The sequence below is a fragment of the Chroicocephalus ridibundus genome, chromosome 3 (genome assembly GCF_963924245.1).
Source record: "Chroicocephalus ridibundus chromosome 3, bChrRid1.1, whole genome shotgun sequence".
Classification (NCBI taxonomy): Eukaryota; Metazoa; Chordata; class Aves; order Charadriiformes; family Laridae; genus Chroicocephalus; species Chroicocephalus ridibundus.
The window spans coordinates 66,377,798-66,391,531 of record NC_086286.1 but is presented as its reverse complement, the minus strand read 5'-3'; the positions used below and the strand labels follow the sequence as shown (position 1 = coordinate 66,391,531).

Genomic DNA, 13,734 nt, shown 5'->3' with positions numbered 1-13,734 from the left:
GGAAGGTAAAAAGAAGACAGACAATGGGGCCAACACATGTACGTAGAAAACCCACCAGCTTCCTGAATAAGGAGAGAATATACCTCTTTTGAAAGAGAATGTCTATCAGCCATAAAATGTCAACTCCTATGTGGTTACAAGCAAGAAAACAGTACCGTGCTTTAAAAAAAAAATCCAAAAATCCAAAAAAAAAAAAAAAACAAACCACAAAACAAACTGTTAGCAAATAGAAGACAGTTGTCAGGTATGTGTAGAAACAAAAAGTTATGAATCTACTTGAAGTAAGCTTAAAATACACACGGTCTGTGAAGAATTATGTTATTTCTGCTACTGCATGAGTACAGAGAGAATGCTAAAAGCCATCTTATTGCCTAGTTTGAACAAGAGAAACCTGTCTATTTTTTAACCCTGCAAGTTTCAATCAAAAGTAGTTCAAATTACTCCAGCTTACTTTATAATTCAGGGCTAAAAGCAACCAACCAAACCAACCTGGAAGAGCTTAAGTAAATTCTCTAATTTCCAACGTAATTAGTGGGTCTCTTCTAATTCTAACAAGTCTCATACTTACTGCAAGAATTCCCATAAGGAAATGCAAGTGCCCTTCCTGAGTTTACTGTCTTCAGGACAGATTATTTTCTCGCCTTTCTTCCAGGATGTTCACAGGTATCTGGTAACCACCCTTGTAGTTTCATTTTCACAGAGGGCAGAAGCCAACACAATTGATAGGCCTTATGTCTTAATCAAAATTTGCTTTTCTGGAACCAGCCATACACTACACATCCAGCCAGGAACTTCAGTCCTCCAGAGCACCACAACCAAGGAGAAAAGCTGTGGAAAGCAGTGCAGCACACTGTAGGTTCAGACCTAGGATCACAACGCTGGCAGTGAAAAACTGTTGTGGATCTCTAGTTCAGGTCGACAGGACAGCTATGTTCTGTAAGTGTCCATTTGGTGTGGCATGCATGAAAGAAAAACAGAATTTATATGCAGGTACACCGTAAGAGTGGTGACCGGTTCCTATGAAGACTTTGGAAAGCTGGAGAAAGTTTCTTTCAGGATACTGGAGCCCTAGGCCAGAGAAGGGAGGGAGAAATTAGATCTGGTGCTTTCCAAAAAATAATTTTTTTTTTCCCAGGGAGTAAAGGAGAAGAATGGGCTTGAAACTAACTCAGCCATCAAAACTTGGACCACATTTATGATCTTTTGACTGTTAGCTGTATTTCAGATTCATAGCCAGCCTAAAGCAAAACCTACTACATTGTTTCTGAATTTCTCAAATATCCTTACTATTAAAAAAATCAGTCCATCCAGTTCTGCCAAGCACAGAGGTACTCATCTGCTTGTAAATAAGATGTTTAATGTTCTACTACAGCCTGAATTGCTCCAGGAAAAAGCCGGTTACTGACATTACTGTCTCTAAAAGCCCAGTTAAAAATGAGCAGTATTAGGAAGAGAGTATCATTGAGCAGCTCTGGAGAGCCTAACAACAACACAGCATCTAAAAAAATAGCCACAAAGTCAACAAGAGCTTTCTGGAAGCAACAGAGAAGAAAAAAAAATTACAGTTCTTGACCCTCTAAGTCTGCCAATTGTTAATTTCATTTTCTGTAACCTCACAGGCAAGGTTTACCATGGCTCCTCCATATTTAACTTAAGCAGAGAGAAAACAGAGGGTTGCTTCACAGCTGTTCTTTTTATCACTTAAGCATTAGTTTCAGTATTTTAAAATTAAACAAAAATGCTTTGTTTTCAGACACAAAACGTATCCATCACAGATTTCAAAGCCCTAATGGGTAAAACTTAACATTCCCCTGTCAAGTACTATTGTCCAATTTTAATTTGGGGTAAAGCGAGGCACAGATGAAAATTGTCTTGGCACACACAAATAAAGACCATATTGGAACCAGAACCGATATGTCCCAAACCTCAGTTTTAGGCCTTAAACAGTTTAATTACTTTCTTAAACTCTAAATGGAATTAATTAAAAAACTTCTAGTCCATGTTAGTAGTTGAATGAAATTTGAACTTTTTTTGTCTTGGTCCTGCTCCCTAATATTATTTTATTAGTTTAACATTATTTTTCTGCTGACTTAAGAGAAACAGGATCAAGCTCCCATTGGCCTATTGAATTAATATAAGCACACTGCCCACAACAACCATGTTTAAACATTAGTCATTAGAATTAGTCTGCTGAAATAACACAGATTGCTGGATTAGTTTAGACAAAAGTCAGCCTATTAGAATATAATAATGTAGCATTGGCGGGGCTAGGAAGAAAAATCTACTTCACCCAAAAAAATCGTTGTTAATACAGTAACAAACTTGAGACTAAGTCAATGGTAAAAGTAAACACAAAAGAAGGAAATATAATGCCACTGATATGAAAATACAAGGGAGTGCTGTAAAGGGAATGACTCTAAGGAAATAACACTTCCTTCAGCATTTATAACCTTGAGGTTCCTTGCCATACAGTAATGAACTCACTTCATTTGCAGTTAAAACAAAATCTTTTTCTGAAAATCCTATGTGAATTATGTTGAACTCGTTTTTTACCCTCCTTTTTGAGTAAATATAACAGAATCTTGACATTGTACTAATACTATAATCAAATATGGACCTTCTGAGAGCACAGTTTGGTGGAATTCATTTAACTGCCACTACAGAAGACTGATTTGTCTTATAAAAAAATAGACAAAGTTTTTTAATACTTACAAATACCAAACCACAGAAAATTATCCTTGTTTCCCAGTTAGAAGGTTAAAGTATCCACTACATTAATCCGCCTAACTGAAGAATCTTATGATCTGTGTTAAAAAACTGCTCATCATGTTGGCTTTCATATATTCAAACACAGCATTTCAGTATGGGTACCAAGGAAAGAAAAGCACACAATTAGAGATTGTCTTGGAACAGCTGTGTTCACCTAACATGACTACTAATGAGAATTCCTAGGGTCTGTAGGGACAGACTCACGATTCTCCAGAGTTCAAGTATGATACCTTTCTTACCTACAAATTTTCAAGTATGTAATAAGGCAGGAACTAGATACTACATCTTTTTGAAGCAGATCTCACTGCCACTACCTTCTCTTCCCTATCCCACATACCTCTGTGTCCCTCAGCCCACTCTGTAAACTACTTTTCCCATCCCAGTGATGTGAGTAAGCAGTAGCAGTACTGAAGGAACGAGTGGGGTCAGTGGCAGATGCAAGAAGGCAGTGCAGGAGCTAGTGCAACAAGGGGATGAAGCAGCAGGAGAAGCACAGTGAGTAAGTGAGTGGAGACCGCGAAAACAGGCAAGAGGAATGCAGCTAAGGAGGCAGTGGTAACACTTAGACACTTGAGAACATCAAGGATATGCTAATGAAGGTGCAAGCCACAGAATTCTAGAGTATGGAGGGGCTGAAGAGGCAGCTCCACACTACTGTCACTGCGTCTGTACTGATTCAGCAAACCTAGTATTGTAACAGATACAGTGGTAGCTATTAAATTCACTGAGAATGCAGAGCTTAAATATTAATACAGGATTATTAGGGCTCTGTCTGCTTTAAAGAAAAAATTTAATGTGTCAGATAATTATTATGAACATCTCGAACTTTTCTGTTCACAAGAACAAATACTGAACACAGTGCAAAATACGAGCTCCTTAGTGACACTAATAGTGTTCAGTTTTGTTGCCATATTCTAATTCGCCACCCTTTGAAAGATATAGCCCACCAGAAGGAGAGGAGAACATCAGTTCATGTCAACTGTAGAAGCTTAGATTGTTCACAATCATAAAAATTGTAATAAATATACTTTTCTAGAGGAGTTGCTTGCTTTACAGCTCATTTGGCCTCAGATTTTTTGATACTTAATATTGTGGCAGTGTTGCCAATAAGAAGCAACCAAGGCCAAACAACTGAAGGCTAAACACACAAAAGCATTTCAGTTCCTGATCCCTGCGCTGTAGAATCCACAGCAGTAAGTCACGCACTAAACCGTCCCTGTGAAACTTGTGGAAACAACCATATGTAACAGAATGCACTTCATAGCAAAACCTGAAGCAGAGGGCATCTGAAGGAAATATCGGGGACAAAGTATCATCCCAAGTCTACGTCTTTGGTAGTACTTTCCTCTAGGCTGTGCAGAGTTGCTTCTAAGGCTGGTGGTCTGGAGAGGTACTCATAGACTAAGAGGCAGATGGACAGACTGGAGTGGTGCAGGCAATCTATTCAGGTGTTTCAAGCCTTGAAGGTAAATGCGCTTGCTCTATAGCCTACTCTGCACAGAACTCTCCCATAGAAGCTGTTCCTACAGAACTTGATCTAATTAAAGATTCGTTGGATCACAGATGGCAAGAATGAACATGTCTGTCTGTCTTTTCAGACTAGCCCTTAGGATGTTAAGCTCAGTATTGAGATTGTATTTTGTTTTCTATTACACAGTCCATGGATAAAAGATTTATAGCAATGTACTTAACTCCCCAGAACCATGCTGATGACTCCAGTCAAAACTGTTCTAATTAGTCAAGTTTGGAAGAAATGCTGTAAAACCACAACACATTTTTTTTCCTGCTATTCTGTACCCCTCCACACATTTCCCCATTGAATGAGCAACTGGCAGGGAGTTTTGCTAGTGGAATTACACGTATTTCTTTTGATGTGACCTTCCTAGTCAAAATGCAATTAACTTACAATTGCCTGTTTTCCCCTCTCTAGAGTTTTTGAAGAACAAGACTATCTAAATCAGAGTCACTATATTGTAACCCTTACGTCTAACAGTATTAACTTAGCTGTGAGTACCTAGCAGAACCATGGCTTTGTATACAACAGAGAATTTGGCATGAATTTCTCTCTTTCCTATAAAAGAGAGCTAAAGCACTGTAGTGTTTAGGACTAAGGCAACAGTCACTAACTTCTCCATTCATGAATGCTAGAGCCACAGGCAGAGAGGACTTTGCCTTGTCTAGTCCTTGAAACTGCAAAATCCTGGGCCCATTCAGGCCTAGGAGGGATCAACAGGAAATCTGGTGAGTGAAAACTGTAGTCATGGCTCAACACTGACAAATACTGCATCTCAGAAATCAAATCAACTAGATGACTGTTTGAGGGACAGTAAAAGAAAGAGGAGGAAGAGTGGAGACAAGATACTTGGGACTGAAGCACTATGGTTTAGAACAGCTGTTTTCAGTCTTGAAGTATTGGCCTCTGGGAATTTATCCGTGGTTACAGCTTTGCATTAAAATTTGCATAAAAATAGTTCAATCCTGTTCAGAAAGAGGCTATGAGGACCCAAGGAGAAAACAATGAGAAGTTACCTTGCTTCTGAGTGCTATCTTAATAATATAAATATCCCTCAATAGTATTTTTGGTTCTGCTTGACCAGTTCAGTTGGATTCTTCCTATCTTTAAACAGACCAGTCACTTACAGCAAATGACCATGAATGTCACTTCATCTTTCCTTTTTTCCCCAATAGATATTAATTTCCTTATGAACCAGATACCTTTTCTTTCAGTGACTCAAATAATACTACGGACACAGGCGCAAACATTTTTTGAAACAGAAGACATTAGGAACCACAGAGGTGGTTTTGAAGTTGGAAATGAAAGAGCTACCAGCTTACAAATAAAGTAGCACCACACACGCTTAAGGGAGAGTAATTCAATTTGAACATTTTTGTGGGTCTGCAACCTCTCTGAACCTTGAAAATGAACATACTTCATGAAGCGTTGAAAGTCTCCAGCTCTATTCACTGCAAAAGTTCCACTGTGTTAATTCTTTAATGTTTCTCTCATTAACATGACCACATCTTCCTAGTCCCTCCTCTTCCTAAAAAGACAAGCAGTCACTGAAGTGCTCCCCAGTAACCTAAGAAAGGCACCATTAAAGGAGAAAATAGAAACAGCACAAACTAGGAAATGAAAGTTTTTGTTGAAACTAATAGAAAAATTTCTAGCTAGTATTTTTTGGAAATATTTTTGAGCAAGTTTTCTATCCTTTTTAAATTTTTAGATCTAATAAATAAATTTTGAGCCCACAAAAACATCCACATTGAAAGAGCTCCAGCCCAGGGGAATAGCATCAATTGCTTGGCAGGTTTGTTTCACACATGTTAGGCTAAGTAGTTAGAAAGTCTGACAACAAACTACTCTAGGGGAAGAAGAGTGAGAACATGAATTATTTATGTGAACAGCGATAATAAACTTTGTTTAAATATACATGCAATCAAGTTTTGATGATCTCTGGGTAGATTCTCCAAATTGCGAAATAATAATGTTGTTCTTGAAGGTGACCCTTTTCTTTTCATGCTTACGATCATTATTTTACACCTTGCCATCATTTTTCAAAGATAAAGATACTAGAAAGAATATTTTCTTATAATGGACATTTTAAATTACTGTTTTGTTTTTTTCTATTACTACTTCCCACTATTCTCACATAATGTAGCATTGAGTACTTAACATTCATAATCCAATTAGATACATTTTATATAGTGAGTGGTAGGCCATCTTAAATTATAAAACATGTTCACAAGATCTTACAGACAGCAAAACATTCCTGGCAAAAAAAAAAAAAAAAATATTGACTTTGAAATGTCTCTGATTTGCCAAAGTTTTGCAAACCCCAAATTTTGGTTTCTAATACAACTCCATCTGAATTCCTGTCTTTTCTGCCGTCAGCTTAAGGAACCTGAAAACAACAGCACGTTTCCTGGAGCAGCCAGATGACAAGTTTATCTCTATTTCTTGGGATTCTTCATCAGTGCACTGAGAACTTCACTCCATGAAATTTCTATTGGCAGTTTAGATGTATGTTGTAATTAAAGATGATTATGACCTAATTTTGTGGCTCAGGAATTAAGTAACTCATAAGGCAGGAAAACAATGTTTGCATAAAATTATTATGTTATGAATGCAAAGCTGATGGTAGAAAGCATTTTGAAAGCAGGTTCTTTGAACTACAACTTTTTTTTATTATTTGCAAAGATTAATATTGGATCTTGAGTATTACACCCTCTTTTAATGTTGATTCCATTTTATTCACTCATCATAACATTCTGTAGATTAGCTAGATATGCATTTATAATATCTGCAGTTGGAAAACTATTCTTAATTAGATTGGTATTCCTGGTAATTAAAACCATAGTATTCTTCTACATTTTAAGTGCCCTATTTGGTCTCACAGGGTAGCAAAATCTCATGAGTAACTGCTATGATGATTTTCACAGTAACTGTGTTTTTGCAGTCTTAACAAAGCTAAAATATTTAAGTATTCCTCAAAAAAACAGATATAGCAGACCTGGGCATAACTAAGTATTTGGTAAAAACATGCTTGTGGCCAAAACCCAAACACAACCCAAGAGTTCAGCTATATTTTGCTGTTTGTGGTAAAAACTTAATTATTTGATAAATATTTTTGGATTTTAAAAAAACACCTAATTTTCTGTCAAAGCAAAAAAAAATAATCATAGGATATTAAAAAATAATGTTTTTTCATACTTCCCATGTAAAAGAAATTGGCATTTACTTTCATCATGTCTAATACTGAAAAAAATGAAAGGAATAGGAAGAAAAGTTGCTGTGTCACTGCTGCAACACAGGAACTGCCATAACCGATCAGCCCCCTCAGTGGTCGTCTTAGCAGTTTTGTCTCAGAAGTATCTGGTATTGCCTAAAGCCAAAGTGCTGTAGAACTTTCCTTCATTATGACAAACAGCTGAATGACAATTTGTTTCTTCTACATAGCACTCTGCAGCTTTTGTAAAACCATTGCATTTCAAGGCATCGCAAGTCTTGCACAGAGATTTGATTCATCATTTGATTCAACTCACTATCTTCTTGGTGATTTATACTGTGCTTATGTAGCATGAAATAAAAAAAAAAAGTCACCCAGATTTGTCTTTCTCAGTCATTTAGATGCTTTTGGAATCTCCGCCACTACTTCACCCTAAAATGTGTTATTAAAAAAATTGATCCCTGAGCGCCTAAGTTTAATAGTGTCTTGTAGTAGCTAGGTTCACCAGGTTAACTAAGCATGGTATAAACAAAATGCCTTTCTACCAATATTAGATGCGTTCCATTTCAGCTTAATGTTCCCTGATCTTGTTTAACAGCAGAAGGGAAAAGAAGAAAAAAAAAGCAAAGAAAAAGAGTGCATCCAATCCACCTCTCTACATCATGTACTATTTTATACACTCCTCACTGCTCATTCTTTGATAGTTTAATCTGGCAAGTATATCCTCTTATACCATGTTTTCCAGGACTTGTAAATGTTCCATTACTTTTCTCTGGACTCTTTATGATTTTGCAGTGCCCTTGAATGCTGCGCAAGATAAAAAAATAACATATTTGCTTGGTTTTGGACTGTTACCGTACACTTTATTCATGATGTCTTTTGAATATCTGTATGTACTATATAGACTGCTACAAAATTCCAAATAATTATTAAATACGCAGTCAATTTAATTCAAAGTGCCAGAATCAAAGTAAAGAATATTTTGATGAAATATTAGAGTGTTACTAAAAAGGTGCCACTAGTAATATAAAAGCTGTTGCTAGAAAAACGTCAACCACAGATATTTGAGAAAACATAAGTGATAAAAGCTAATCATTACTTCTCACAAAGCTCAATAATAAATACTGGTTGTAAATGTTAGTCATATTACTTAGTGCATGTAAATATTTTGATCCAGTAAATCAACTGGATTCCTACTAGAGTAAAACAGAAAAGACGACGTGGATTAAAATCATCAAGTCTTTAATGACAATAAGTGTCTGAGCACTTCTTCCTTTTCTAATCTGTGTACAAGTGAAACTGGTTGAGTACAGTAACATATTCCCTCTGGGATACCTTCCTTGCCTTCAGCAACGTAGACAACAGGTGAAAGAAATCTTCCTGCTTTCCAGTAACATTGTAAGTTTTCCTATATTTGGTTCCAGTCCACCTTTACAGGAGTATCTGAAAGTAATGCACCCTTGTCTTTCTTGGACAATGCCTTGGCTATGAGTTTCTCAGCTACAAAGAGGTAAAGAGATACTTCAGATTAATTATTACTACTCGGTGTAGTGATTAATTCTGTTTTTCAAGTATAGTTAGAAACAAAACACTTAGTAATTCGATTTATAGCACTTGGCTTCAAGAAGACAGCCAGCTTCAACAACACTGCCAAGTGAGTAATCTCTACTCAATAATTTATTAAATGCTACCTCTCTCTACTCACCTATTAAAAAAGCTACACAAAAAAGGTTAATAAAAGTAGCTTTGAGCGTGTTAACCTTGAACATTGCAACACATATTATGCAGCAAAGATTAGATAAATCATCTGAAAAAAGAAAAAATTGTAACTTAGCAACACAGCATACGTTTTAAGTCTTGCAAATCACATGCAAAGTATTAGATTCAATTTTAGAAGCATACCTGGAAAAGTCAGGTCATTTGAAAGAAATCTGAACAAAAGTCACTTTTAAAGTAGTTCTGTTAGTACCATTTGACTACATGAATAGCTGTGGAAAGCACACTTAAGGAGGACACAAACATTTTGGAATAAAAAAAATTCTTAAATTCTAAGAGGTATCAAATAATTTCTATTACTTTTTGTTGCTTACAAAGCATCCCATGTTTTAAATCAATTATCAGTCTTACTTCACAGAAGGGGAACATAAGCTGTGCAAAGTTTCTGATCTCTGTTTGTCTGGAGAAGTGAGAGTCATTTGGCCTGCTTTGCACACAGCAGTATCTCTAAAGACCTGAAAAAAATAAAATAAAAATCAACCCCCCCATTTTTACCTTGACTAAAAACTGGCTGCTGTTTCTTTGTTGTTCTGTACACACTGTATTCTGACTGCTAACTAAAATCACAGAAACAGGAATGCTTCTGCGTACAATATAGCATGTGATATGTAAACAACAACATATTGCCATATACAACTGCAATCCAATATAAGCATATGGTGGGACTGGAGAGGTATTAGATATAGTCAAGACGAGAGCGTTTCTTTCCTTTCCTTCTCCAAACTATGAAGTCTCTATAGTCCACCCTCCCGAACAACCTACAGGATGAGTGCAGTCATTCACATGTTTAAACAGAAACACCCACTGACAAGTAAGCATGTTTAGATGCAGCATGTCTCCTAGTCTGGTAATAAGGCTTTATGATCACTTCGTATATCTTTAATTAGGATATTATTACATGGACAGAAAAATTCTCAAGAGTAAAACATCACAACTTTTTCCTAAGTAACCTGGTAGATAAGAAAACTTCAGGGCAGAAAATCTGAAGAATCTGTGGGCAGTGCATATTCCAAGAATGACAGTCAAGTGCCCAAAAGCATATCAGGTTTTGACAAACCCATGTTGTTTCTTCAACCATTATTTACACCAGGTAGCTGTGAGAGATTCTTCTGTAAACCTTAGAGTCAATTGGAGATTTGCCGCTCATTACAATGGTGCTAAAGTAGGCAGAATATTTAATTGTCACATGATGGAACAGCTGGTTTCACATGAGACAAACGTTAGACATCTGCTGAAAATCCACCTGCTTGCCTGGAATGAGGTCTACACATAAGAAGTTATTCCAAAAGGTATCAAAAATTGATGCAGTTCATCCGACATACAAAAGACATACTCCACCACTACTTACAGAATCCATCCTTCTCAAATTATTACCTTATGTAGTGTTGGAGAACCTTCCTCTGCTTCTGTTGGTCCTTCAGGTAGGAGAGGAGCAGAATCTGGTACTAATGCTGAAGGTTGTTCTTCATATTCTTCTGAAAACAGGATACATAATTCAGCATTATGAGAGCCATGAAAGAATCACGAAAAGTATCTATTTTATGCAAACAACCATGACATTACAATCTATCCAATAGCAGGATGTGAACTGAAGCAGGTAAGAAGAGTTTGAAGCCAAACTTTGTATAAGAATTTACCAGAAGTTGCTCATTAACTTTTATTTATATTAGTAAGCTTAGATTTAAGTGTAATTTATATATAGGTTACTATATAAACTAAAACCAATCAAACATTTACATGACTAAGAACAAAGCCCATACTGACAGCAACGCAACTAATGTAACTTAACAAATGTATCATATGCATTTCTTTTGATTCAATAATAAGATGTCCACCAACTGAAATAAATTATATACCAGTGTTTTTTTTCCACAGTTGGACAGCTCCCTCAAAAGTGTTTGGGTTTTTTTATTCCCTTTTAATTTTATTTAACTTATTTCTTTTTTTTTTTTTTTTAGGAATAGGCTACCATTGAAGACTCTGCCTACAGACTGCTCTCTGGCTTATTTTGCAAGGAAAAAAGAAAGGAGAAAATGCACAGGATGTGCAAAGGGAAGGGCAGTAGTTAAGCTAACTTCAATTACCATCACCAAGTTAGCAGAGTGTTACATTCAAATGTTTTTTTTTTTTTTTTTTTTTTTTTTTTTTTTTTTTTTTTTTTTTTAGGAAAGAGGCATAAATATTAGACATCACTTGAAAGACGAAGGGAGGAACTAGAAAATGGGGGGAAAACATCTTGAGAAATGTTGGGTTAAAAAATTTCTAAACACCAGTATAACTGATAGTTTGATAGTTTAGGAAGGCAAATGAATTTCTTGTAGCTTGCAGCCACACACACTATGTCCATAAGCTAAATACTAACAACTGTCAGGACACTGAGCATCTTTACATCAGTTGACTATGTAGGATTGTTCCTGTGTTATTTGTTCAGATTCATTTAGGTATGTCTGTACTAGTTTCATCAAAACTGTTTTAATGACAAAGACCTGTTAGCAAGTTCAATGCTCAGATAGGAAATTTAGCCATTAATCTTTTAAAACTTCATGCTGAAATCCACTTATTTGGGAACTGAGCATTCTCCATTAGAGTAAGGTGACAAGAGTTTTTACAAAAGTAACTGGTTAGATCTAACAGAGATTGCCTAAGAAAAACCTAAGGCGTCTGTGAAATGCTTTGATGTGTCCAAAAACATTGCCAAGGTAGGACATGAACCAGGTGTCTGTATGTGAGATGAGGAGTCAATCCAGTTGACTGATAATTAAGCCAGTACTATATAAGCTGGAATATTTAAGTGCCAATACCTTTTTAAGTCAGGTATGTCAACTTGCTAAGTGGTTAGCTAACTTTATGCAATTTCTGCATCATAATAAGTCATCATTAAGCGATCTGTGTCTTACATAAATTCATATCTTCAGAACAATAAGCCGTACAGCACAGTAAAATCTTGGACCATCAGTTAAACCCACTCCGGTATACCAGGAAGACAGCAGTAAACTTACTTTCACCAGCCACATAATTAGCTGGAAAATAGCCTTGCTGTCCATTTGCTAGGCTGCCAAACCACCAGTTATCATTATCTTTGTATAACACTTGGATAATGTCACTGCGATGGATGGTTAGCTCATCTGATCGATGCGCTGTGTAGTCATAAAGAGCCACTACCTAAAAGAGAGATAAGAGCACCACAGCTTTATCACAACCATGCCACAGAGAAAAAAGCGCAACATTCACTTCCTCTTGCAGAAAAGCAGCTGAAACCAAAGCTGCACTTTGGTAAAAGCTGAGGCTGTCTCAAGTTTTGCTAATGGGATCAGGGGTGGTGGGAAAGCAGCAGGAGAGGCAAGATAAAGGACTGTGGGATTGTAGAAATGGTTAAGAACATTCAATTCACTAAGATTAGCTTCAAAACAGCAGCTGTTAGTTTTATAAGCAATTTACTCATGAAGAAAAAGGAAAAAAAAAAAAAGAAACCACTTCATACATTCACTTTCTCAGAATTGTTACACCACCTTCAGATCCCATTCTGTGTGTGCTCATGAAGCATATGTGTTCGAATAAATACTTCAACAGTATGACAGTTTTACAGAAGGAAAACTTTAGTACAAAAAATATCATTGCAAAGTTTTGCTTTGATCACTCCACTTTTTCTTTTTGTTTAGAAATAAGGATTTGCATATACAAGTTTATGAATATCTGCCAAAAATATGTTTATATTCATTTCACATAATAAATCTATTTCCCAGTGAAAGACAGTGCACCTATAATTTTCTGGGAAAAAAGTACTAACAGTGGTCAGCACCATGCATACTACATAGAATATATTAACAAAAGCCTGCTTTCTACCCTGAATATGAAAATATCAAGTATAATTTCTTATTTATTTCTCATGCCCTATGAACAAAAATCTGTCCTGATGAATTCTGAGCAGAAAAGACTGAAAACAAGTGAACTGAAAGAATAAGGCAACTGCTCACTTCCCTCATCATAAGTGAAGAGCAAAATTATGACCTATTTTACACAAGGAACACTACTTCCCTACATATAATCTTTACCTCAGATTCTCCTACGAAATTTTAAGTAAAGAGGTCAGAAACAGGGATTGTTAGAAGCAATAGGAGGTTATAGGAGAATGAAGGAGACAGCAAAGTTGTTATGAAGATAGGGATTTGGAGAAAAAACTTCCTTTTTTATTACTCATACATGCATTTAAATCCTAAGACTGCTGAAATATCTCCTGCTTTTTGTATGTGTATTTCTATTTTGAGTAAGATCACTTGTGAGTTATGTGTGTAAAAATATAGCCAATGTCACTTGTATTTTGACAATTCCATGTTACCAATTAAACAGATTAAATCAGTTAAGAATGGGAAAAGATGGAAATGGTTCTACCACTGTAAATTCTATATGGTAATTTGTGAGCTGGTCAGCACCAAAGACTTAGTGTCAGCATAGCTCTCGGTAG

At 36.1% G+C, this 13,734-nt stretch overlaps 1 protein-coding gene across 6 annotated transcripts in view; it reads right to left on the bottom strand.

Moving 5' to 3' along the window:
* AHI1 (Abelson helper integration site 1) overlaps window positions 1-13,734 on the bottom strand; it is a 94,046-nt gene that overhangs the window by 5,542 nt on the left and 74,770 nt on the right. For 2 of the 6 annotated variants that reach the window (XM_063329537.1, XM_063329541.1), the window contains exons 22-23: window positions 12,272-12,434; window positions 10,647-10,747 (exon numbers count right to left, since the gene is read on the bottom strand). In XM_063329537.1, coding sequence (XP_063185607.1) covers window positions 10,647-10,747; window positions 12,272-12,434 — 264 coding nt within the window. Of the gene's footprint in view, window positions 1-8,765; window positions 8,997-9,623; window positions 9,728-10,646; window positions 10,748-12,271; window positions 12,435-13,734 lie in introns of those variants that run through there. The other 4 variants (XM_063329539.1, XM_063329540.1, XM_063329542.1 and 1 more) reach the window with 4 other exon arrangements.